This window comes from Sinohyriopsis cumingii, unplaced genomic scaffold, assembly GCF_028554795.1.
Source record: "Sinohyriopsis cumingii isolate HCF-2022 unplaced genomic scaffold, ASM2855479v2 utg001328l, whole genome shotgun sequence".
In the NCBI taxonomy this organism is placed as follows: Eukaryota; Metazoa; Mollusca; class Bivalvia; order Unionida; family Unionidae; genus Sinohyriopsis; species Sinohyriopsis cumingii.
Window position 1 is genome coordinate 288578 of NW_028315984.1, and position 27090 is coordinate 315667.

Sequence of the window (27090 nt, forward strand, 5' to 3'; positions counted from 1 at the left end):
AAAATCAAACTGATGCAAAGTTTGAGAGATAGTTTATATTTTGTGTTCTGACAATAGCAGATAAGTCTGCATATTGACGTCATCAGCTGTCATGTTAATTAAGTCAGGTTAGCAATATAAGACCTTCTTGAGTCTCTTGTTACAGTTGTTGTATCGTTCATTATCAAGATCTTGGAAGTGTTGTATGTTGATCCAAGTTATGAACACATTAAAGTGGTAATCCTGTAAACTCTTTGGCTGAGCTGGTTACCATTTTGGAAACCAGATTCTAGTTTGATTTTACTCCACCTTGGTAAAGAAGCCTATACTATTATTGTGTCCTGACAATAGCAGATAAGTCTGCATATGATATGATCAGTTGTAATGTTATGTAAGCCAGGTTAGCAATATAAGACCTTCTTGGGTCTCTTCTCATGATTTAAAATTGCAGAAAGTGTTTAATCGCTTTTTGGTCCATGACTTTGGAGGACTTAATGCATTTTCTGACTTACAGATGGATATTGTATCTGACAGAATTGTGTGAATTCCTGATAAATGCTGGTTATACATTCTAGTGGACAGATGTGAAACTTTGTGGATATTATGTTCATCATCAGAAGATATACATGTTCACAAATAAATGTATTAACACTATATTTCAGATGAATAATAATGTTTTGATTATATACATATTGTCAACTTGGGGTATGTGGTAGAATGCTGGAGAGTCAGGGTATATTTATATGATCAAATTGATCACCACTCCATTTGGTGTTCATATTTTTAGAACCAGATGACTGTGTTGGGTAGTTATGGAGGACACACTGTGATGCCTGGTGCTTCTGCTGATAAGAACTCTGGCGTTAGAAATCCCTTGCAGTATGATATGCAAATGGTAAGTCTGTTCTCGCTTTTATTCTTGTAGCTTGGCCATATTCTATGGGTGTGACCTAAGTGGATATCTTTGTCCACACATATATAAGTACATACATTTGTATTGAATATCACAAACTTGTGTTTTCTACAAGTCATTCAGGGTGGGAAATTGCTGTTACACACTTTCCTTGTGCCATACTATTTTATGATTGCCTGACCATTTTTAATTTTTGTGCTAGTCCTTTCCGTACAAACAGATTGACTTTTTCATTTGCAAACTGTCACTGCACAAAAGAAGTTAATTATGTATTTGATTTAACACATTACCTCATAGAGCATAGTTACAAAGTGCAGCGTGCTATAGATAGAACACCTCTTACCTAGTCAACCCCATACGCATAGGCCTGCTTGTGAACTGCTAAGCAATGTAGTGTATGTTACATTTAACAGCAATTTTAACCATTTTACCTTTTTGGTACACATCTATTATATATGGAAAAATTTAAGAGTAAAGTCCGATTGTTATAGCTGTGTAATTATCACGGAATAATTTTTTATGTGCTTTAAAATCTTGAGAGAACTCGTTCACCGTCATGTCAGTGAGGCCGCGTGACCAACCGTAACTGCCATTTCTCATACTCAAAATTTAGAAGTTTTTCGTCTGTGTCTACATCACTAAGTTATCTGAATTTGATAATTTATAAAAACTAATTGCTGCCTTCATCAACATCAGAGCCTTTACCTAGGTTATTGAATCTTTCATAGTTGTGATTTTAATCGTGAAAACTTCGTAAGTACAGAATGGAGTCCGTGACCACCATTTTGGAGAGTGGAAATTGCAACCCAGTTACTTTAAATAGTAGATATCGACCAGTGCATAAACAGTTACCATGTGATTTGACGTAATTGTCATTCGCAGAAATGAATGTATTATCTAATGCGGGGTGTTCCCCGAAGGTGGTGCTACAAAAATCGGCTTAAAATGGCTGAGGTTTACAGCCAACGTCAAAAGGCGCTTCCATGAGAATAGTGTAGAGGCATCCAAAGACACTTGCATGAGGTAAAGGGTTAATTACAATTTTACATGATTGTAACTGCAGTATTCCTTTCCAAGTAGCACTGCAACTTGTGTCTTTTACTAAGGAGATGCAGAAGGAAAAGGAAGAAAATTAGTACTGAGAATGACCCCATCAAGGATTTGACTCTTGCAATTTATCTCTGGTTTGAGTTACTTTGTTGTTTTACAGCACAACGTGTTATTTAGTTTTCCCAAGTAATTCGAATAAAGGACCAAACTGTACAAGTTAACTATTGTCTAGTAGACATCTGAATTATACAATGATAATAATAATAATAATAATAATAATGATAACAACAACAACAACAAGAGTAGCAACTTATTTGGAGCCATGGGAAAAAATAGGTTTTGTAACATTTTTTGACTGTTAGGTACTTTATTTCTTTTTCACTTTTTGACACAATAAACCCATAATGAGATTTATTTGCTACAGACACTTTATGCAATAAACTGGATTAAAAGAATGACAGTCAGACTTTTGTATGCATACTAAACACATATTTTCAATGTGCAAGATTCAAACAAACAGCAATAAATTGAATATTCAGCAATCACCTAGATTCACGGAAATGTGTCACGGTGGTGGAGATGCTAACTTGACATCGGGTCTGACATATGGGTAGTTTTCTTGTATGGTTGATTTTTATCCCTGCTTGTAGTCACTGATGTGCAGGGGAAAATATTGCAAACGTTCTGTATCTGTATGACTTGACTTCTCATTAGTTTATTATTGCTTACTGACTATGGAAAGTGGGTGGGTACTATTAAGAAGACTATTTATATAATATACAATCTTGGGCAGAACAAGACTTTCTCACTTAGAATTCTTGTAGATAATGTTGACTGTAGTTAATAGGACTGCAGTAGATCAAGGGAGACAACTTGTCCTGTGATTGTTTTAGGCATAGAAAAGAGCTGTGTCCCTTAGACGGCATCCTCGCTGATGAGTCATGGAGTAGGATGTGGTATTGGGAGGAAGATTATGTTCACCCGACAAATGCAAATTAGTTCATCAGATTGAGAGTTTCAGTCCAATAAAGTGTTATATTTGAAGATAACTATATACATCCAATGATCACACATATATTTATCGAACTGAATAGGTCTGATTTGAGGAGATAATTATTTTCACCCAGTGATCACACAATTTGTATAAGTAAAAGCATAGTGTATGAGGAGAAAATTGGCTCATTCAATGACCACACATGATTCATACTAGCAAAAGTGTGGTATGTAAATAGAAATTGGACTCATTCAATGACCACACACAATTCATACTAGCAAAAGTGTGGTATGTAAATAGAAATTGGACTCATTCAATGACCACACACAATTCATACTAGCAAAAGTGTGGTATGTAAATAGAAATTGGACTCATTCAATGACCACACACGATTTATACTAGCAAAAGTGTGGTATGTAAATAGAAATTGGACTCATTCAATGACTACACACGATTAATAAGAAAGGGGTGATATGTGGTGAGAAGTCACCAATGATTACCCAAATTAAGTTTTATCACTACAACATACACCGACATCAAGGCAAACTCTTTTACATTTATACAGCTGGGATTTGCAAACAAGTTTTTCTCAAAGAACAGAAACTAAATGTCATATTTATAAATATCTCAAATGCATGCGTTGGTTTCTTTCCGGGGTTTTCCTGGGTTCTTCTCCACCATTAATACTGGCCACCATGTATAGCCTATCGTGTTCTGGAAAATGGCGTTAAACCCAACAACAACAACAACTCAAATGCATGAAAATGGATACTGGATGAAACATTAGAAATGAAGAAATGGTTATTTTAAAATAATGAGAAGTTGAAGTTCTACTTTAAATACTGAAATTACAGCATTAGCTATCTGTATCTTAAAATTATTTAAGTAATGAAATTGTTAATGTGATAAAAATGATTGCAAAAAATGAATATTAAATAAATTAAAGAAGTAACTAAAATCTCAAATTAGAGTAGACACCCTTGTCTGTCAATATTGACTCTTAAACCTGGCTGCTACATGCTGGTGTACACAACAAATTAAATTTAGGCTTTGGATGCTCTGTTGCCTCCTTACTCATGCACCGGCTTTCTGGCGACCGATTCTAACTTTTACGGGCCTTAAATACCATATATTGGGAAATTTGCTAGAAAACTGTTGAAAGTTGGAAGACTGTAGGAAAAATGTTAGGTGTTGGAAAAGTTGAAAAGTTGTTGGAAAATCATAACTTGTCTTGAAACTATAAATCGATGCAGAAATTATTATTTTCAATAAGAATAGCAGGTCCTCCACTAGGCTTCGCATTTGTTGCAAAATGCAAACAAAGTTTGAAAGTTTCACTATTTTTTACTGACTGGTGAAATTTGCTGGCGACAAATGTTTATAAATTTTAAATTTTTCATTGATATACTTGACTTTTTTTTTGGGGGGGGGGACACCAGACATACGATCCCCACCACTTATCTAAAAAAATAAAAGTGTTTACAAGTACGTGTATCCCCCTAAGGTGTGTTGTTTGAATTTTGAAACAGAATTGTTTGTAAGTTATACATTTTTGGGCGGGGTATTTTTAAAATTTCCCTAGTGCAATCTATAGGGTTGTTCATCCGAGATAGGTTTTCATCACCTTACTTGGAATTCCTTCCCTTGTGTTGTAGTTGACCTTTGCCAGAGGTCTCGTATGTCCCATGTATGCTATGTGTATATATGCTATATTGTATGAGTGCTATAAAGTTTTTGTTTGGGGACAGCATAGATATATCAAATTCAAACCCAGTTGTCTTATTTTTCTCATTGGGTGAAAAAGAAACTCCAGTGATGTTTTTGTTTGTTTACCTTTGCTATTAATTTTGAAATTTTGACAAGAAAACTGTGCGTTATTTTGAAAAATAAAACCTAGTGTTTCATGTATGTGGTTATGTGTGTCGTTTGTCATTTTGATTTTAAAATGAGACCGGCTGTACTCAAGCAAGGGTCCATACTTTTTTTTTATTTGTGTGTGTTTCTCCTAGCTCGAGTAGGCCACCTCGTGATTATTTATTATCACCAAATGTCCAAAAGTTTGTTATTAATTCCCACATGGGGGGAATAAACTATACAGTGAAGGAGCTGTATAGTTAAGGATAGAGAATAGTAGAGCATTATGGTCCTATTTCCCTGTTTTTCTGTTTGTATGTTTATATTCTATATGGGGTGGTTTTCAGCTCTTTCATAGGCCTGATCACATCGCGTAGCGCCTTGTGGCATAGCCCCATGACGTCATTACTGCGTACTTTCCCCATATAGGTTCCCTGTTCCCTTCCCTCTAATTCTACACGAAAATTTTATATTGAATTGTTACTGTAATTTATTGTTTTGCTTCAGTATTGATTGCAGGCAGGATTTAAGGCCGGGGGGGTGAGTATGGGGGGCCATGATCCATTTGGGGGACTATCCTTAAGGGGTAGTCATCCATTGCCCCCATCTCTCCCCCTTTCATTCACCCCCTGCCCTCATTTATTGCCCTATCACAATTATTTGGCCGCATGCCCTCATTGTTTATACAATATAATCTGTTATTTGATATAGCGTTTTTTAATTAAAATTCCCTAAATTTATGTAAAAGTTCTTTAATATTTCTGAATTTCCTTGGTGCTTCTAATTTTTTAACTAGATTAATGTTCTAGTAAATATCCTTTCTATTTCTCATGATATAACCAAACCAATATATGTAGGTCCCTTCCCATGGTACTTCTGGTTCTGAGTGTATTTTCTTTAATCTATTTAAAATGTTTGCGCACTTGGTTAGTATTGGGCTAGGTATTGCCAGCCCCCCCCCTTCCCTTGCTCTGTAAAAAGTTTCCTTATTTACATAGTGCGTTTTAAAATCTCATATATAATTTATAATTTGACTATCGATTTTTTGTAGCATCTTATTCTCTATATCAGTAGATTTTAGAATGAAATTTATATTTGCGTACATATATGTGTTGTCCACTTGGGCTCGTTCCATGAGGCATAATGGCGTAAGCGCCCAGATTTCCACATTTTCCTTTATCTTTTCATACATTTTGTTACACTTTTCTTTCTCTTCTCCTCTTCTAAAATATATCCCTAGTGCTTTAACCTGGTCTTTAATTAATTGTGGGGGTAGTCCAGGGTGGTTCCGCAAACAGTTTCCTATTTTTAGAATTTCCATATTATCGTGATTGATTTTAGACCCTGAGGCTTTTCCAAAATCTTTGAATTATTTTTCCAAATGTTCAAATGAGTTTGGGTCTTGTATAAATTTTGTACAATCATCAGTGTGCTGCAGCATTTTTACCTCTTCCTTAATGTTTGGAGCGTTTATACCTTCAATCCTTTTATTAGTTCTTATTTTTATACTTAGTATTTCTATTGCTATTACATATACTAGCATAGATAGTGGGCATCTTTGCCTCACTGATCTATTAATATCAACTTGCTCCTTGCGTTTTCCATTTACCTGTACTCTTGAGTTTTATTTTATTATACAGGATTTTAGTCCATTTTTGAAAATTGTTTCCAAAACCAAATTTTTCTAAAACATTTTGTATATAGTTATGTTCTAGTCTGTCGAAGGCTTTTTCTTGGTCCAAAAGTACCATAGCACCTTTTGCCCGCACTTGTTTATATAATCTATGACTATCCTAAGGCTTAAAATGTTGTTCTGAATATCCCTTCCCTTTGCCCCGCATGTCTGATTTTTGATAATTATCCTATTTATCCCTTTTCTAACCCTTTCTGCTAAAATCTTACTTAAAATTTTATTGTCTGTATTCAGGAGGGAGATGGGCCTCCAGTTTTTTAGGTCCTCCCTTCTCTTTATATATTAATGTTATAATCCCCTGTCTCATACTTTTTGACATAGTATCATTTCTTAGTAAAATATTATTAAATAACCATTCTAGTATGGGCAACAACTCTCTGCAGAATATAGAATAGAATTCCAGAGAGTCCATATCCACCTGGGGGTTTCCCAATAGTAAATGGGGCCACCCTAGGAACAATGGACTTAGCATTAAAAACACCCCTGGGCCACTCTAGGGACAATGGAAATTTAACATGGAGAAAAACGCTGGGCCACTCTAGGGACAATGGGAATTTAACATAGAGTTTGGGCTTGTCTAGGGACAAGGGGAATTGAACATGGGAATAGAGTTTGGGTTTGTCTAGGGACAAGGGGAATTGAATATGGGATTTTTTTTTTTTTTAAAGTTTTTTTAAATTTAAATTTAAATTTAAATTTAAAAAAGGGTAGGCAATGGAAAGGCTATCTCTTTTCGAGAAATATGGCTGGCCCTGAAAAGGGCCTTTGGGTTTTCTTCTTCTTCTGCTTCTAATTTCTTCTTTTTCTCCACCAACTTCTTATTTTATCTCCAACACTCTTTCTCTTCTTTTCTTTCTTTTTTTTTCTCCTCCTCTTCTTTCTTCTTCTCTTCCTCCTCTTCTTTCTTCCTCTTTTCATTTTCTTCTTCTTTTCAAATTTTTTCATTCCATGCTCTCATCCTTATCCTTTCCTCTTCATCCTCCTTCTCCTCCTTTATCTCTTTCATTACACCACTTATCTTATCCTTTACCTTTCACAAGTTATTAATTTCCATCTTTACACGATGGGGACTATAGGAATAATGGTCTTCAACGAGTCTTATTAACATCTGTTCCATCATTCCTAAGTTGTCTAAAACGTCTTGCAATGTTTGTATTTTGTCCATTTGGTTAGAAGCCATCTTCTTTGTAGAATGGTTTGAACGACGAATACTGTGGGTTCTTATAGTGAAAGCGCGGACGTGAAGGAAAACATCCCCCTACTTTTCTCATTTCATATAATAAAACCCAAACTATACTCTCCACATACGCTAAGAAACAATAAACAAAATCCATAATCTACTATCCACACAATCGTACGTGAGCGGTTACAAAACCCAAACTATACTCTCCACATACGCTAGGAAACAATAAACAAAATCCATAATCTACTATCCACACAATCGTACGTGAGCAGTTACAAACACAAACACACAAACACATACCCTCGCACTATGAAAAAAGAGTTAGTGTTTATAATCACACTACTCTACCTACACACACACACACACACATTGGCAAATAGATAGTTATTTCTTTTCTAGAGTATTGGGTAGCCCTTAAAAGGGCTGTTTTTTTTGTTGAACTCCAGATGCACCTATCTAATGGTTGAACCTTCCTGGCCTGGCGCCACACACGCATCTTCTTCCCCAGTCTCCTTTCACCTTTCTTCTGGGGAGCGCAGAGGGAGGATGATTCGCTTCAACACCCCAATCCTCTGTCTCGGGAATATTGTACGACATCCTCTCTTCTAGTTTCTTTTCCTCCTCTTCCCTCTGTCTTCTCTCCTCCTCTTCGTTCTTCATTCTTTCCTCTTCTACTATAGCCTCCGCGGCCAGTTCGTTTAACAGGCGCCTGACATATTCCAGATGTATCTGGAGTTCAAGAAGTTTGCTTATTCTGCTATTCATTCTTGTGTTGATCAATCAACAAGGGTAGCTAGACTGCCCAGCGAGTTTCAATTTATAGTGAAAGCGCGGACGTGATGGAAAACATCCCCCTAAAACATAAAATTGATCTTACCTAGATCATAACCAAAAATCAACAAAAAGGACCTAAAAGAAACACTCACTCACTTTTTTATGCTACCCATCACTATTTTAAAATTTTTTTATAAATCACTTCAATAGACTATCCACATACGCAAAGCAATCCAATCTAACCCCAAATTTACACCTCAAACACCAAAAAAAAAGAGACATCATTTTAATCTACTATCCATACCAACTTACTTAACCACTTACAAACACAAACACATACCCTCACATTTTTTTAAAAAAGAGTTAGTGTTTATTTTCACACTACTCTACCTACACACATTGGCAAATGGATTGTTATTTCTTTTCTAGAGTATTGGGTAGCCCTGAAAAGGGCTGTTTTTTTGTTTGCTATGGCATTCTTTTTTAGTTTCTAAGAATGCGATGTCCTCTGAGGATAGACTTTCTGGCGATAGGTCTGCTTCTTCGAAAAGAGAAGAAGAACTCTTTGGTGTCGATACGACAATCGACAAAGCCTCTGTCAGCTTCAGGTTGCTGCTGCTGTTGTTGTTGCTGCTGTTGCTGCTGTCTCTGAAGTCTGTACTTCTCTGTCCATTCTTCTTTTTCCCTGTTCATTTCTTCTCTGAAGAGCTCTTCTATCAGGTCTTCAGTGATTTTTAACATTCTCACATTCTCTATTTCTTCCGGCTTCGGTATCAGACTGTGTCTGACCCTATGCAAATTCACGTAGGCTTCATTGAGCTTAGCTAGTTTGGAGCACATCTTCGTAGGAGGATGAGTCGACAATGGATGGTTAGACTGGAAACAACCCCGGTTCTTAAAGTCAAAGCGCGGACGTGAAGGAAAACATCCCCCACACGGTTTTTGAGTCGCAACGTTTAGTGAGTGTCATGAGAGGGATAGTAAGAAATGAAAGAGCATCAATCCAACATTCTTATAGCTAAACAAACCACAAAGGCATTTTTTTCAAAACACAACATTTTTTATTCAAAAATCACTTAACACTAAACAACAACAACTCTAACATTTTTTAACAACAATGCAACACTAAAAGTTTCTCCACTAGGTAAAGAGGGATAACAGTCTTCCATGGTTTCTAGTAATCTAGGATGACTTCTCTCAAACTGTTGATTTCTATGGTATTATCGAATTCTGCATACAGGATGACGTTCACTGTTTCATCAGGGTCTCGGTCTTTAAACTGAATTTCCACACGAATCTGGCCGGATTTTATAGGGTGGAAATGTCCCTCATCGCTGCCTTGGTCTGGAGTGAAATCGAAAGCCCACAAAGCGTAGCCTCCTGCATAATCCTCGTACGTAATACCGTGACTGGTATTGGTTCCTAACTGCCCGGTGGCTTCGTACAGGGACAAGTACGATCTCAAGTAATTCTTCTTGGTAAAGTCAGGTTCGAAAGGTCGGGTACACAAGGTCTTGCCATCGCGACTGACTTCGATTTTGGACACGCCAAAGTGTTGAAAGTAGAAAGGATTTTTTTCGGCAGCTCCGTTGAAGGCTGTATTCTCGACGATACCAACGATCAAACGTTTGGGTAACTGTCCTTGGAACAGATGATCTTCGATCATGGATCGCTGTCCCTTGGGAATGGTGAAGGTTTTCACTTCCACGCGTCATATGGGATACTTGGCAGTCGTTCTGCTCAACGTCTGACTGATGTCGTTTCCCACTTTAGGTAACACTTCCACATGGCGTACGTAGAGTCTGGCTTCTAGGATTTTGGTTTTGTAACTGTCACTATCAGCCATCAAATGGAAAGCGGCACTGCTACGATTCAGTCTCAGGCGGACATCCACTCCGTTCAGCAAATACTTTTCTTGCAACCACATGTCCAAATGCAAACGATCCATCAGTTCTAAGCTTGTGTCGGCTCCCGTGATTCTCTTTCTTCGTTCTACAAATCCATCATTGTTGTCTTTCTTTTCATCAGTTTCCAATATTTCAAACTTGGTAGGTTCGTCAGCTTCCCATACCACACAGGCATTGAGATGAGTGTTCTTGGCATCTATTCCGTACGTCAAGAGATTTTCCAGGTAGGCACGATAAGGGTAAGTATCCATGCTACTACTGACCAGTTTGTTATTCAAGTACAAGTCCACTCCACTGAACAAGGAATGCATGAAATTGTTGACGGAAGCTACTGCTTCATCATCTATAGCACCTCCAGTCTTATCTAGAATTTTGACTTTCAGGTACAAGTAACTGCTATTCAGATCGATGTAATCTTCGGGCTGTCCTTTGATTTCAAACTCGATGGGAGCGGAATCGGTCAATGAGGAGACGGGGTGAAATTCCACCCACTGGGATTCTTGCATCGTCATCATCGTGGGGGGCATGGCAAACAGATCCAGTTCCGTCTTGGAACAAGCGCAAGATTCTCGGTGCATCATTTTTTTGTCTCTTTTCTCAATAATCGAAAACGTCTAAGTCTCGAACAGTTCTTCTTTTCTTGGCCTTTATAGCTTGAAGTCTGGTGAAAGGGTGTTTTCTTCGTTGTCTCTTTCTGCCTTGTCCTTGCTGAATGCCTGACTCTGTAGCATGCAGGGCATTTATAGGTGTTTCTCGGTGACCCAAAATGTCTTTGCCCGTTTGCAGCAAGACATTTTTGCCTGCCCTCATGAAGGCTTCTTTAGGGTTTTGTTTGTCGATGATGACATTTTGGAGAAATTCTTTGCCTTGCGTCAGTGCCGCATCTTTCAAGGCGTGCAATCCGCGTGTCACCATCGGTTTCAACACCGGGGCCACCGAACGAAAGGCCGATTTTAACATATCTCCTAAACCGTGTCCTCGCTGTCGAGCAACCCCTCGGTACACTGGATACATGACTTACGAATCGTGACAAAACCGTTTTCGAAAATGGAGTTTCACCGTGACTTTTCCTTTGGTGAATGGAATATTTTGTCCCAAATCTCCTTTTATAGTAATGTTGACCGTGTCCAAATACGACTTACTGACAGGCAAATAGTGAGGATGTACAAATTCGCGGTGCACGTGGTAAGTGTTTCCACCTTCCTCGTCAGTGTTCGTGGCAGAATCCACTTTGAAAGGAATGACACGCAGTAACGGTACGGAGGTGTGTCCCACCACGTTATACTCCACCACATTGGAGTACACAAACATCAAATTCAGTCCTTGGTTCAGTTCTACCGGGGCACGAAATAACTTGCTAAAAGACTCGTTGTCGTAAACGATGGGTAATTCGCTTTTCTTCATCATGCTCATTCTCAGGTTCATGTCTCCGCCCAACATGTCATACAATTCAGGACAAAATAAAATGGACAGGATTTTACTCCGTTCAAATTTCATCAAGAAGCGACGAGCTGTTTTGTGGTACACCATGGTGACACTTTTGTTAACATGCTCCAAAGCTTTCAGAAACACGGCATTAAACCTGGAGGCTATGGTGCTGACCAAATGTTGACCACTAAAATAATAGCCTGGGGAAATGAACAAGTGATAGGTGGTGTACTTTTGTGTACGGGTTTTCTTGTCATATTTGACATTGCTATCCATCCACTGTTGCAATTGTTCGTCATGAACTTCCACATCAAAAAAATTTTGATTGGGAAGGACATTGAGGACTTGGGTCGGGTGAATCATTTCTACTAAAGCCACTTCCCAATGGGCTTCGTGATCTAAGGGGATGGCTTGAGGTAATTTGGCCGTGTAACAGCACAACGTGTTGTTGGGAAACACCTCCATGGAACTGTCACTGGGTAAGGTTAAGTAAAATTGGTTTTGGTGACTCATAATTCCAGAGTTCTGTGGATGTCCGAGGGGTTAATGGATGTCAGAGGCATGTCTCCGCCCAAAATGGGGTTCTGGTTGTGGTTGGAGTGGTGACTGGCACTGGCACTGGACACAAGGTTCCCGTGGTTCCCGTTCGAGGTGAATTTCAGGGAGGGATTAGGAAGCAGGTAACCGATGCAACTGCTCAATAAAATGGTCCACAATTGTTTGTCTCCTTGTTGCAAACTCAAATTGGCGATGGCTGCCCCGATGACACAATACACCACGAAGATTTGGCAGAAAAAGACGATTTGCGTTTTAGGCACACGTTCTCCACACCACACCCACAAGGGTTGTTTTTGTAAATCTTGCACAGAAGAACTGGGTGAAGGAGGAGTGGTCGACGTAGCTGCGTCTGTGTGAAAAGGCATGATGGTCACTTCTTTTTATAGTCGATGACTTGCGAAGCGTCGATCCAAGAATCAAAACTGGGTGGATATCCTTTCCAACGTACTTTGACTTCTTTGACACGTCGTTTGCCCACTTTACGGGTTCTGCGTTCGAGAATGCTTTCAATGTCGTACACGTCGTCTTCTTTTTTGGTGACACGTTGTAACTCGGGCAAATAAAACGTTCCTTTGAGCACTTCTCCGTTCATGTCTTCCAATTTATAGACGGCAGGATGACGGCCATGCACTCGTCCAGTGACGCGAAACAATTCGGTCGTCCAGTTAGGTAAGTAACCTTTGTCGAAAGTGCGTTTGGTTTTGCCAATGCGCACCCAATCTCCTACGGCCAACATTCCACTTTTCTCGGAGACAGCCCTCGTCGGGGACGTACCAAACAGACGCTCAAACACCAGCACTTCGTTGTCGGGAGTCACGTCTTGCGGGGCACGTCCGATGCTTCGATGGTAAGATTGGTTGTACGCTTGCACCAGGGGTGGTAAGATGTCGATGTACTTCAGAGTGTGGTAATGCGTAAAATATTTCCACATGCGTTCTTTCAAAGTGCGTTGAAAACGTTCCACGATGCTGGCTTTGGTTTCGGGATTCTCGGTGGTAAAAAAATGAATGTCACGTTTCTTTAATTCTTTTTGGAAAGCTTGGTTCAGAAATTCGGTGCCTTTGTCCGTTTGCCATCGAAGAGGGTGACGACCGCTTTGTTTCAACACCCGTTGCAGGGCTCGCACTAACTCACTGCTCGATTTGGAAGTCAAGGGCACGACCCAGGCAAATTTGGAAAAGACGTCGATGACACAAAACAAATATTTGTAGCCACGATTGTAGCTGGCCAAATGAGAGACATCGGCTAAATCGGCTTGCCATTGATGATCGATGCCTTCCACTCGGGTGCGACTTCTGGCAAACTTGCGTCGAATGGGTTTGTGTAAAGTGTAGGTAGCTTGTTCTTGTAACCATCGTTGCACTTGAGGTAAACGGAGACTTTTCAGTCGAGTTTTGGCAGCACGATACAATTTTTGAACTCCTGCGTAACCTGCAGGATGGGAGGGATCGTAGTAAATGCTGGCTAAGACTTTTTCCATTTTTATTTTTTGTGTTAATAAGACACCCACTCTTGGAGGATGCTACTCTTTTTCTCTTGGGGTACTTTCTTGGATTGCAATGCTTTGCGTGTGCGGCCGGGAATAGGTGTTGAAGAGAAGGATGTCTGAGCGGGGGATATCGGTTCTTGTTTCACTTCTGTCTTCACTTCTGTCTTCACTTTCTTTTTCTCTTGTGATAAAGAAGGGGTGGCCATCATCTTTTTAATCCATCCAATTCTGGAGGTAGGTGGTGTTGTTAACTTGCGTACTTTTTCTGGTGGAGTTTGAAACCCTTCCTCTTCTTCTTCTCCTTTTTCTGTCTTGGTCACTGGTAGTGGTGGTACTGGTACTGGTACTGGTACTGGTGATGGTGCTGGACTTTTCATCAAGGTCTTAAAATCTTTCAGAGTGGGTACAGCTGTTTCGTCTAAAGCTTTCTGGTGAAAGAGTTGCAGTCGTTGCAAGAGTTGACCGTATTTTTGCGATTTTTCTGTTTCAGACAAATCTTTACGATCCATCAAGGACTGCAGTTCATGTTGTAACTGGGACATCTCGCTCAAATTGGGATTGGGAGGTAAATGCGGGGTGCGTTGTTCTTGCCACTGATGGTATTCCATCCATCGTTTGTAAGGCACTAAAGCTAGTTTTCGTCCTTCCATGGGGTTGTCAGGGGTCGATTCTGAGATCTTGGGACTTCCGAGGCCTTTTTATCTTGCTCCCACCAGTCCTCCCAACATGGTTCCCAAGACTCCTTTCAGTATGGGACCTAACAAGAGAGGCAAAATGCTTCCACGTTGGACCAACATCTTCTTTTTTTGACGAATGGGAATTTTCTTTCGAACCATTTGGCGAAGAACGTGACGATGCTTGCTTAAGCATTGTTTCTGGTGTTTGGACAAAGGGATCGTGCCTTTCAAAACGTTCAAACAACATTCGCACACGGTATCGATGATCTCTTTGGAGGCTGTTTGAATGAGTTTTTTTCGTAGGGGTGGAGAAGCTTTGGACAGGACAGATAACATGTCCCCATGTTTGGCTAAACGTGGTGGCAGTCGTTTCCTTTTCTTTCCTTGGGGTTTTCTGGAGGGTGACATCTTTGAGTCTTCAGGAGCACCAAAAAAACACTGATACCCTACTTGGTCACAGGTCTTTTTTATACTGGAACGCGTCGCCACTGATTGTCTTTACGTCGTATCAGTTTGAGGACAGGCATTACACGTCGTGCAGGGGTACGCAACGGACTAAATCGAGCCAGTTCTTGCTTGGACAAATCCAGTAAACTTTGTAACATGCCCGATCTTTCATGGACTTTGATTTTGGGAGAAGGTACTTTGTGAGCAGCAGCCACTGCCACTAAATTGGAGGGTCCTGCCACTGGGGAAGTTCTTTTGGGGGTCATTAACGGAGAAGTTCTTGGTGTGATCAATGTCTCCAAGTACTCTTCAGTTCCTGGTGTCATCAATGGAGAAGTGGATAAACGTGAGGATGCCGGAGACGCAGTCACTGCCGTGGCAGATCGTGGTTTGCGAGTGTAAGGTTGCGTCCTGGCCGAAGTGCCTCTCTTGCGACTAGTTTTCTTCTGTGGACTTTTCTTTTTCTGGGGACTTTTTCTCTGTTTCTTTTTCTGGGGGCTTCTTTTCTTTTTCCAGGGTGGTGGTGTCTGGTCAGAGGAGGGTCCTGCCACTGGAGAAGTTCTCCTTGGGGACCTGGTCTTTTTCTTCTTGGGGCTTCGTTGGACTTTTGTCTTGGGTATAACTTTGGGGGCATTAGGATCCCATCTTAAGAGTGAGCGAATGATGACCCCTCCTAGAGTACCGCTCCCTCCAGGTTTCAAAATGATTTGTTTTTTGGTTTGAGTGTCGATGTGGCGATCGGCCAGTTGGACCAAAGCGACTTTGTTTCGATCAAAAAAGCGTTTGGTTTGATGAGGAATCTGAATGATTCCTTGGAGTAATTGACGTGCCGTCACCGTGAACCATCGTAAGACTTCTTTGAGACTAGCTTCTAAGACACGAGCTCGTGTTTGTGGATCTTTTTCTCGACTGATGCCATCCAAGGCACGAATCAATTTGACGGGAAGATGCAACTGAAGGGACGTCATGTTCACACTGTGTGAGACAGACGAAAAGGGTCTGAGGTTTTTTATAGATTTTTTTATGGGGAGTGAAATGAAGTCGAGGATGGAGACGTGTACAGGACAGGCCCTCCGTCTTGGCACCAGTGGTGAAACAAGTGGGTACGAAATCACAAATCCTCGGGAGTCGTAGGTTTCAAATCGACGAGTAAATAGGCGTGTGGCGTTTGAGTGGCATCGTCGTACGCCTGAGTCAGCCAAGGCGTTCCTAACTGTTTGGCTAAGACTTGCACTTGCAATTTATCTTGAGGGCTTTTAAACAAGACCACGTAATGCGCATTGAGACTGATGGTGCGATGGGCTTTACTTTGTTGAAACAAATTTTGGGTGATGTAAATGACACTGGCATTATGGTGATGCCCTTTGCGCGTAAACCACAGTTTAATTTCTTCTTCGTCTTCTCCTAACATGTCGTCGAAAATGACCAAATGGGTTTGACGGGAGTCAGAGATGATACCATCGTCTTCTTTAGGAATGCCTTCCACAAACACGATGGAATCGCCTTGACTTTCTCGCAAGAGGCTGTACGCCGATTGCCACTCTTTGTAACACCACACGATCCGTTGAGGTGGCCGATCGATCAAATGATGTTTATGTTCGATCAAACGTTTGACGAATTCGGTTTTGCCTGAACCGCTAGGTCCAGCAATGAGCATGTTAAAGGGATGGCGAAGATACAAAGCCTCCCAACTGGCACGATCTAAGTGTTCGTCGATGACTTTGACAGTAGAGGAAGAGGGAGCAGAGACAGCAGAGGTAGCCATGGTGTGAGAAATGTCACTTGTGACACGAAAACAAACAAGACAAGAGTTTATATACTTTTTCAGAACACGTTTATTGAATGTTTCAAACATGAATACGAAAGACAAAAATACATAAAAGCCAAAGGCTTAAGTACAAGAATAAAAGGCACATGATAACCATTAACGTGGAATAAAAACAAGTGTCTGTACAACAACCACATGTTTTGGGTAAAGTTCTAACCAGTTCTATAGTAGGGGGTAAGGTCACACAAGTGTCCTCCCGAAAGGGTCTTTCAGGCCTGTCCACGACAGTCCTGTCCTGGGTGACGGGTTCTTCTGGCACCGTCACTAACACAGGTTGAAAAGTAACTTTTTTCCTTGAATAACTCTCGTGCATACTGGGCCACCTCTTGTGTCCAAGCCTCAAAACCCTGTTCTCGGTGATGTCCAACATTTGACTCCTAACCAATCTGGTTTCTTCTTCGTCAACGACATGGTAAGTTACTTCAATGAACAATGAACTATCGATCTTGCCTAGGGTTCCTTTTTATATACAGACCAATACCGACTGACCGTACGGCAACGTAAAGTGATTGGGAAGTCGCACTCGCTTCTGGTATACAATTTGATAGACTTTTTCCAAGGGTCGACTGATGATGTGGTGAGTGGGTATACGTACAATCTTGTTCGGTTGATAGGTGGTCACTTTAAAGTTTCCATCCTCTCCCGATTGCAAGGCTTCTTTCAATACCCCAAAGTTGACCACTCGACTGGTACGATGATTCAGAGTCAGTCCTTTCACTTTGCACGTCATGTGCACTTCTCCTTGTTTGTCCCGGTATTCGTAGCCGTAATTTTTGGGGCCGCCACTGACGAAACTTAGAATCTTGTCGTCGGGATGCTCGTCTGTCCAGGCTCCTAAACGGTCTCCTTCGATGTCAGGGTGATGTTGAATCGGGTGATGGATGTAAATGCAACTGTCCGTGTCAAAGTACAGGACGCGTTCTTCTAACAGTTCTAAAGCTTCGTACAATTTTAAGCGAGCATGAGCTGTCACGTAAGCCGCAATGATGACATTTCCAAAAGGGTCGTCTTGTACAAAGTCCAGATCTTCTTCGTAATTGACCAAGATCAAATCCTCTCGAACGACATCCACGTGTTTCATGTATTTGGTTTTGTCGTGAATCATCTGGAAGTAGCGGGAAGGTTCTGTCAAATATTCTTTCTTGGGTAAACACGGTCGTTGTGCCATTTTACCCCACAAGCAATTTAACATCACTTTGGCAAACGATCACCTGCCTTCGTTTTTTTCGATGTGGTCTAAAGAGATGCCTTCTTGTTCGTAGTATTTCTCTTTGAATTGTATTTGGTCTTCTGGAGTGTGACACCAGGAAGGATAGCCGCTGGCTTCTTGTTTCAGTTTCAAAAAGGCATCCACGTAGTCGGCGAAAATGCCTTTCTGAGTAGGGTCACCCTTGTGGTACTGTTGTGTCTTGGGAAAGTGGCAAATTTCGTACACTTCTAACAGTTCGTATCCCATGTCCAGAGCTTTGAACAATTCCACGCTGACCCAGGTTCCCGTCAAGGCACGTTCTTCCTGGCTGTGATGGCAAGGTTGGTCCTGGTTGCACGTTTCGGCACAAGTACGGCACAAGGGAAACATCAGTTTGCCTTGACAATGGTGAGGTAAGATGGGATGGTATAGGTTCGTGGGAGGCAAAACTTTACACTTGATCAAGCCTTCGTATTGTCGAATGTTTTTCAGGTCGATGTGTTCCGTCAGCAATCGCGGGTGCCCTACAGGAAAGCGACAATATTTGCACACGTAGGGATACAGCGAACACACATCCAAGTATTTGATTTCTTCTCCTTTCTCTTCGTCGGCTTGGTACAGCAAACAGGTGGCATTGGTCCTTCCTCCGTACAAACTCTCCCTCGGGTTCAATGGGTCCATGAACTGGTAACTTTCCACGAGGCGTTTAAACTCGGGATCGGTTTTCATACGGTGATCGTACTCGTGTTCCCACATTTCCACCACTTGGTATCCTTGCTGTTCTAACTTTAGGCGCCGCTGACAAGTGTCCTGGTACAAGTCTTCCATGGTTCGTTGTAAAAACTGATTTTTAGTGCTACGGTCAGGGTAACAGACGGGACATCCGTGAAATAAGCAGCTGTTAAACTCGTACACGATCTTGGGGTTTTCTAAGTCCCAGCCATCGACCGAATACGTTCCGATGGTCTTTTCACCCCCTCCGTTGCGGGCATGCTGAATCCATTTGTCTTCCTTGTCGCACAAGTAATGTAACCAGCGTAGGGCTTTGACCGGGTATTGACACTTGACATAGTGGGTCGTTTGAGGGCTGATGACAGCTACGGTGTTTTCAGGCATGAATCGTTGTTGATACACTAAGGAACACACTTTGGCAATGGTGCAAGCTTCTTTCAAAGGATCGACCCCTCCGTGTTCCATGAACAGTTCTCGAAATTTTCCACAGCAACGTTGTAAAATGTCCACGTCGGAACGACAATACTTTAGCATTTCTTCCTGAAAGTCGAAAGGGTCCGAGGCGTGAGCCTGGTACCAAGCGTAGAAAGCTTCTCGTTGTTCGGTACGCATGTTGTCGGGGTCGTAATAGTGAGCCTCAGGCAAATGGGGTAGAACGGCGTGTTGATTGGCTTCCGTATTGAAAAAGTGTGGAAAGTACCCTTTAGCCATTTCTGTCATTCCAAACGTTTTAGGCATTCGGCTCAAAGGCATGGCCAAGTAGCTCATCGAATCTTTAAACTGTACTTGTCCCACTTGCATGAAAATGATTTTGGCTCCATTCAAAGTCACTTTACGATGCTCGGTGCCTTGTTCCGTATAGTATCTCAAAAGAAACTGTCCATCGTATCCGGAGAAATTGTGAGCCATCACTGTGGCATGACGATGACAATCTCCGTAACGTTCGATGTCCTCTTGGCTCCACGTCTTGTCGATGGGGTCTAATACCCATTGGGCAAAATCGGCTAACGTGTTCGGTCCCCGAAAGATTTTTTCACGTCCTCCAGGAATCTTGCTGCAGTGAGGGCAATGACTGAAGATAGGTTCTTGAATGCACTTCTCGCACGCTCGATGTGCCACGCAGAAATTAGGAATGTGAATGCCGGTCTCTTGCATGCATTCGAAATCGAAAAAGATGAAATTGCCTTTCTTCTTGTGACCCTCCTCTTTCTCTGGTGGGGGTTGGTATTTTTGCACGTAGAATTCGTGTTCCAAGTCCACGATGTGGTGACAAATGTAACATTTTTTCTTTCCTCGACATACGTGTGCCTTGGTACTGTTGGTACGTATGCCTTGTCTACACATAGGGCACAATCTCAGGAGTTGACAAGCACATTTCTTCTGTGAACCTTGTGTTTTCAAATGTTGTTGGTAACAGGTAGGGCTGACAAACGTGCGCAGACAAGTCGAACAAGGCACTGGTTCTTCGTTCAGACAGGGTGGAGAGGCCAAACATCCTGGGCATTTCCATCCACAATGCTTGTGTTGCTCTCGATTATTATAACCATAGTCACATTTCTCACAGTAATATCTGTATCCCAGGAATCCGGTGATACTGGTAATGGTATCGAAATGGTCATCGTGATGATAAACATCAATGTATTTTCCGTCCTTAAAGTCTTGGCCTCGAAACAACAGAGACCCGCGCATTTCTTGAGGGTGCACTTTCAAGGTGTAGCGTGGAGCTAGGGCATCTTGCAATTTTTGCATCTCAGGAATGCCACAGGGTGTGTCTTTGGACAGGCCAGCTTGTTGCAACAGGAGTTCTGCTTCGTTTCGTTGTTTGGTTCGGTTCGATTTTCGAATGTTCTCCCAGGTTCTTTTCCATTCTACCGTGTCATTCTTGTTGGCATAGGTTCGTCCCACCACGATGGCACGGGCTAAGCACATCTGGTCTTGAGGGTTGTTAATTCGGACGAGACTTGTTTTGGTGTTGCGAAGGTCGTCCACCAATAACATCTTTTTGCGTCCAGTCCCTTGAGGAAGAGAGACGTGAGCCATTTTCAGTGTGGCTTTACCATCGGTGATGTCAAACTGGTCATTAGATTGTTGTATGTGTTGAATCTTGTCCATGACTTTGGAAGGGGTTAGTTCTGCGGGTCTGCTAAACTCGATCCAAACAGGGGATTTCAAACCGTCGTGATTTATGGATAGTGTCAAGCGATCGTCTTCTTTGGGTTGACATTGTCGCTTGAGTGAGGTGAGCAAAGAATCCCACATCTTGGTGATAAACCCTTCTGCTTTCTCCAAGGGTACGTCGGCCTTGAAATCTTTAAACTTCACCGTGTAGGTGTAAGCCGTGGTTCTAAATTTTCTAGAGGAGCGCTTTTCCGTCTCTCGAATGGAATAGTACTTTTCAGGGTTGACTAAGGGTGGTGAACTTGGTTTAGAGGGTTCGGATTCTGGTTCACTCATGTCCTCTTCAAAATCACTGGCATGAATTTGTGCGAAGATTTCAGCCCTGGTACGAGGCGATAGATCACGTTTCTGCCTCTTACTTTCTTCTTCTTCTTCTTTCTTCTCGAATGAATAGGATCGTTTCATCTTGAGTGCAAAATGTCAAATGACTCAAGTTTAAACACCATAGACTAATTTATAGTCATGACAAACCAGCGTATATAAAAGGGTGTGTGTCTTGTCCTTTCACTATTCATTTCACTCTCAAACCGAGCACAACGATGGAAGAGACTACCCAGATGGAACGTTTCGTCAGAGCTTTGCGAGGGGTCATTAGAAAATTCTCTTCAGACCAGCCTACGGACTACTCTCCTTCCTTTCGAGATAAAAGTCAGGATACTTGCTATATCTGTCAGAAGAAAGGGCATTGGTCTTCAGAGTGTCCAGACCGTCAAAAAAGAAAAAACAACAGGGGCTAAAAAAGACAAAAGTCAAGATACCTGTTATTATTGTAAAGAAAAAGGACATTGGTCTCCAGATTGCCCAAAAAAGAAACAAGAGGAGTCAGAAGAAAAGAAGGATTCTTCAGAAGAAGAGAGGGATTCTTCGGAAGAAGAGAGGGATTCTTCAGAGGAAGAAGAGGAAGAAAGAAGACAATTCTATTTAAAAGAGGCAAAGAAACAGGAGAAGAAAAGAAGAAGGGAAGAAAATGAGGAAAAAACGGTTAAGATTTTCAAAAAACAGAGAGACTAAATAATGAGAAAGAAGAAGTGTACGAACTTTTTAAAGTGTTCTGTGGTGAATTGTGAATTGGATTGTAAAAAATGGATAAAAGAATACATGAATGATATAAGGTAAGTGTCTTTGAGTTTTGATTTTAAAATAAGAAGCTACACTCACGCACTCATACACAGACACGTACTATAAGGGTAAAATGGGTGTTTTTTTTTTTGTTTTTTTTTTTTTTTGAGTTATTGGCAAATTGAAATTGTATTTCTCTTCGAGAAATGTGAGTGGCCCTGAAAAGGGCCTTTTTTCTTTATGGTGTAGGAGTGAGTTTAACCAATCAACTTTAACTGCCTTAAGCCTTTGCCACTGCCAAGGCCTACTTCTGATGATTGGGTTGAAATCACTAAGGGTGGTACGACAGGCTTAGTCACAGGGTTGGCGTGTTTAGCTCGGGAAGGTCGTATTCTCTTTGGTCGTGATAAAGAAGTCTGATACATTTGTTTCAGACTTCTTAACTCCGCTAAAATGTCCAACAGTACCGTAGCCGTTTGATTTTCACCCTCTTGTTTCTTTGCTGCTACTTCTTCTTGCTGTTGTTGCTGTTGTTTTTTTCTTACCTCTTCTTGTTGCTGTTGCTGTTGCTGTAGGAGAAAAGCTTGTTCCGCTTCCTTTTGTCGTTGCATAAATTTCTCCAATTCTTCTTTCTGTCTCTGTGTAAAATTCTCCACTTGCGGTAATGACGAAGGTTCCGAAACAAATTCTTGCGAGGTAAGAAAATCCACAAAATCCCAATGTACCTCTTCTGAAAGTAAGTCCGGGTTCCCTTGGGCAGTCTCCCCTGCTGGTGCACCCCAATGGATCGTTTTCTGAATTTCCGTCATGTTGAAACACTGTCGCATAGATTGACTGCACACAAGCGCTAGCGAATCTATATAGACCAACTGACGTCACAGACTAATCTCTTCGGATTGGATGCGGGCTGACTGAATTTTGTAACGCGTGTTTGGATTGGAGAATGAACTCAATCCGTTTCAATCCTACCTCTACCTATGAATAAGCGCAGTTCAGTGCATTGATTCACCTGTTCTCGTCGCTTCAAGATGTGGACCGATGTGCAATCTTCTACGCTTGTGTCTTCCATGATGTTCCGGACGGACATACCCATGTATGTCTAATCCAAGTGGACCGTTGTCCACAGGACAAACACCAGTCTGTGGATATGTAGGATCTACGTAGAAAGACAAGGATGCCTGAAAAGAGTCCTGATTTACGGTCCTACAGTGAAACGTAGCCTAAGGACAAGAAGAAGACCAATGCGGTACCCTTTATGTTAATAGATACATTAACATAAACCCAAAGGCCCTTTTCAGGGCCAGCCATATTTCTCGAAAAGAGATAGCCTTTCCATTGCCTACCCTTTTTTAAATTTAAATTTAAATTTAAATTTAAAAAAACTTTAAAAAAAAAAAAAATCCCATATTCAATTCCCCTTGTCCCTAGACAAACCCAAACTCTATTCCCATGTTCAATTCACCTTGTCCCTAGACAAGCCCAAACTCTATGTTAAATTCCCATTGTCCCTAGAGTGGCCCAGCGTTTTTCTCCATGTTAAATTTCCATTGTCCCTAGAGTTGCCCAGGGGTGTTTTTAATGCTAAGTCCCATTGTCCCTAGGGTGGCCCCATTTACTACTTTTCCCTTTTGTTAGATGTTTTATAGTATTGGTGATTTCTTCAGTAGAGATGAAGTCATCACATAAGTCTTTATGTTCTGATGGTATCATCTTGCAGTGAACATCTTTTAGGTATTCTTCTATTGTCTTCTCTTCAATATTTTGTGACTTGTACAAATTAGTGTAAAAGAATTTTATATGGTTTAAGATTTTATTTTTTTGTCCATCATTATCTCATTTTTATCCAATTTTAGACTTTCCTTACATTTTTTTCTCCCTCTTCTTAAGTCTTCCCATTTGTAAAGTACTTCTGTTTTATTTTCTCGCTCTAATTTCCCTTCCCCTTTGTTTCTCCTCTAGTAGTTTGTTTAATCTTTCATTTAGTTTATTTTTAGTTTCTAACATGATTTCTTCCTGCAATTTCCTCTTTGTCTCCTTTTTCTCCATCCTTTGCTTGTCTATTCTTATTTTTGAATATTTTATTGCTTTGCTTTTGAAAGTCTTTTTTAAATTGTCCTATTTCCTTCTTCTAAACTTTTTAAAATTTCTTCCCTAATATCCTTGTTAAAATCTGGCTCATCTAGTATTCTATTATTGATTTTCCAATTCCCTCTACCCCATTTGTTTCTGTTTTTTAACTCAGTTTCTAGATATATAAGTTTGTGGTCAGATACTTTAAAATCTATGATTCCTGTTTATTTATAGATATTGTTTTTAAAATGTGCACATAAGAATTTGTCCAGTCTGCTACCTTTATTCAACTTATATTCATATATAAATTGCCTTCTTGGCAAATTTAATCGTCTATATATATCCACAAAATTATGATTTTTAATAAAAGTGTCTATTTCTTGCCTAAATCTTAAATCATTTGTAGTTAAGGTTCCTACTCTGTCTATATTGTCTCCCTCCCAGTTAAAATCTCCTAATATAAGATTATCCATTGTGTATTTTTCTCATAGCCATTTTTGGGGTGTCAGTGTCTGTTTCCTCTCTTAGTCCTTCTTGTGAGGAACTCAATCTCACTTTCCTTTGTTTTAGCTTTTTTTTGGCAGTGGGGTGGAGGTTAGAGGCATCATACCAGAAATGTCTGTTTTCGCCCCATCCTCCTGTCCCCCTTCATGTGGGGCAATTTCTTCACCTTGTAGGAGTGTAGACCTATTACTAAGTTCTAATTGCCCTTTGTGGGGGGTTTGAAGTCTTCCTATCTTGCTGGGGCTAAGATAGCTGACCCACTCAGGGGTTATTTGTGAGTTATCTAGCCTTGTAGTATTTAGTGGTGGTAGTGCTGTCACTGTTTTCAAGTTCGTTTGCTCAGTGTTTGCAATGATCTTATCACTTTCCTGTCTGATCTGTGAGATTAAATTTCCTATTTAGGTGTTAATCTCCATTTCATGGGGTATGGCATTTGATGCTACCTTACTTGCATAACTGTTTGCTGTAGGTTGGTATGTACAGTCTTTTGGAGCATGACCTGTTTGATTGCACTTATGGCATTTTCTATCAAACTCACTCCCCCTATACCAACTTCTGAGCCAAAAGCCCATGACATAAAAGTTTGTATTTTTTTGGCTTCTTCTCTTGAGACCAGCAGGATTCTCACTCCTGATTTTATTGGCCCAAAGACCCATACAGTTGCCATCTTGTGTGTTTTTACTTTTTTCTGTAATCTGATTTCCACTTTTATAATCAATTCCTGTGTATCTATCTCCAAGGGGAGACCTGAGACATACACTTCCGTCAATTTTTGCTCTATTTCTCTTACAAAGGGAGGTGTTTGTCCTATTTTAGCTTTTACACCCTTAATTTCCAGAGCGTCCATTGCTAGTAGGGGAGTGTCATGTTGCTTGGGGTATAGCACATATTTACTATATCCCGCATTTTGAAGTCTGTCTATTTTGCCAGTATCTATTCCTAATACATTAAGGGCAGTTAAGATTTCTCCTTGTCTAGGAAGTATGAGGTCATTACCAAAATCTATAGTTTGACACCCAGGTGGGTGGTATGCTAACAGCATTTTGTCATCTACTCATGTTTTAAAGTAGGTGCTGAGTTTTGTACCACTCTGTTTTGATTTTGTTACCCTTGGCTATAAATCTCTCTGTTCTATTTCTAGATTGATCACTGAAATGGGTATTGTGTTTACTGCACCAAGCTCTAAGTCTCTTTGTTCCATTTCTCTCTGTTCTATTTCTGGATTAATCCCTGAAATGGGTATTGTGCTTACTGCACCAGGCTCTAGTTCTCCTTGTTCAGTGATAATCCATGAGTTATCTTCACTATGGTCTCACACTACTGTTTAAACTATTACCTGGTATAACTTTGACTAAATCTAGAAAAAGTAGGTGGTCAGCCTATCCCAATTGATGTACAAAATAATAAAAATATGCATAAACAAACAAAGGAAAACTATAGTCCCTATGGGATTAAAGTTACAGTTGCAAAATGAAAAATGAAAACACAGAATGAAAAAAGTGGAATAAAAGGAGCTTCCTTAAAGGAAAACAAGCAATGGAATACAAAGAAAGCAATTTCAAAGTATTACCCGCAACTTTCTAGATGCCTGGTATGTTGTTTTTCCATTAATCCATGGTTTGCTTTGTACTTGTCATTGCCGACGATATAACAACCGACTGTACTTCTCATGAAGGACTATATACTTGACTCGGGCCACTTAATATCTGTTTTCACTGTCTGCGGCAGTCAGTGGATGAATAAAACGTTATTCAAACATGATTGCTGCTAACTGTAAGCTGTCAGTCAGTTTTGAGAAGAATTTAAATGTTAGTAGGAAATAAGGAACGACCGGGGGATATGATCCATTGTTGAACATGTGAGCTTAAAGGTTTGGTGTCATTTGCACTTATTCTTAATTTATGTTTATTGCAAGCTGTGAGTGAGACGCACTTGTGACTGCTTAGTGTTTTAGGGATTATTTACTTAGATAACACGTTTTTGTGGCCTGAACCTAACTGAGTAACACAGGATGCCACTTCACGGATGCCATTTGTTGACTGTAAAGGGTTCGAGTCTCTTATATCAATGAAAAATTAAACATTTACTTGATACAACAAGTCTGTATCAGGCACAAAGTATATGGCTAATCTAGCTCTGAAAAACAAAGATTTATAACCAGCTGTGTCTGAGGCAGCTACTATGTTACTTGTTGCCCCTGTTTCTACTGCAGACTGCAAGAAAGTGTTCAGTTGCCAGAAAGTGATCAAAACAAACTTACACAATTCTGTAGGTATATCTACTCTGATAAATTTAATGAGAATTGCCATTGATGGGCCCAATTGTTCATTTCAGAAAGACATTTAAAAATGGTCTGGGGAAAAAACGAGGTGGATATTGATGAAGTGTCGGCGACATTGTTCATAAAGACTATATTATCAGTTATACAGAAAACATTCTTATTCATTGTTGCTTTTCATATGCTTGAGCTTCACGTGAATATAATGGTATTGTTATATTTATTGATAATTATTCTTGTGTTTTGAAATGTAATAAAAACATGTTTATAATGTTTTATTGTCACATTTATATAGATTAAAAATAG

The 27090-nt window shown here is 40.5% G+C and overlaps 1 protein-coding gene across 1 annotated transcript in view; it reads left to right on the forward strand.

Annotated features, from left to right (window-relative positions):
- The window catches only part of LOC149772632 (uncharacterized), a 118520-nt gene that overhangs the window by 53700 nt on the left and 37730 nt on the right, over positions 1–27090 (forward strand). Inside the window, exon 9 of the mRNA XM_089947540.1 lies at positions 767–874. Within this exon, the coding sequence (XP_089803666.1) occupies positions 767–874 (108 nt within the window). The remainder of the gene's footprint in view (positions 1–766; positions 875–27090) is intronic.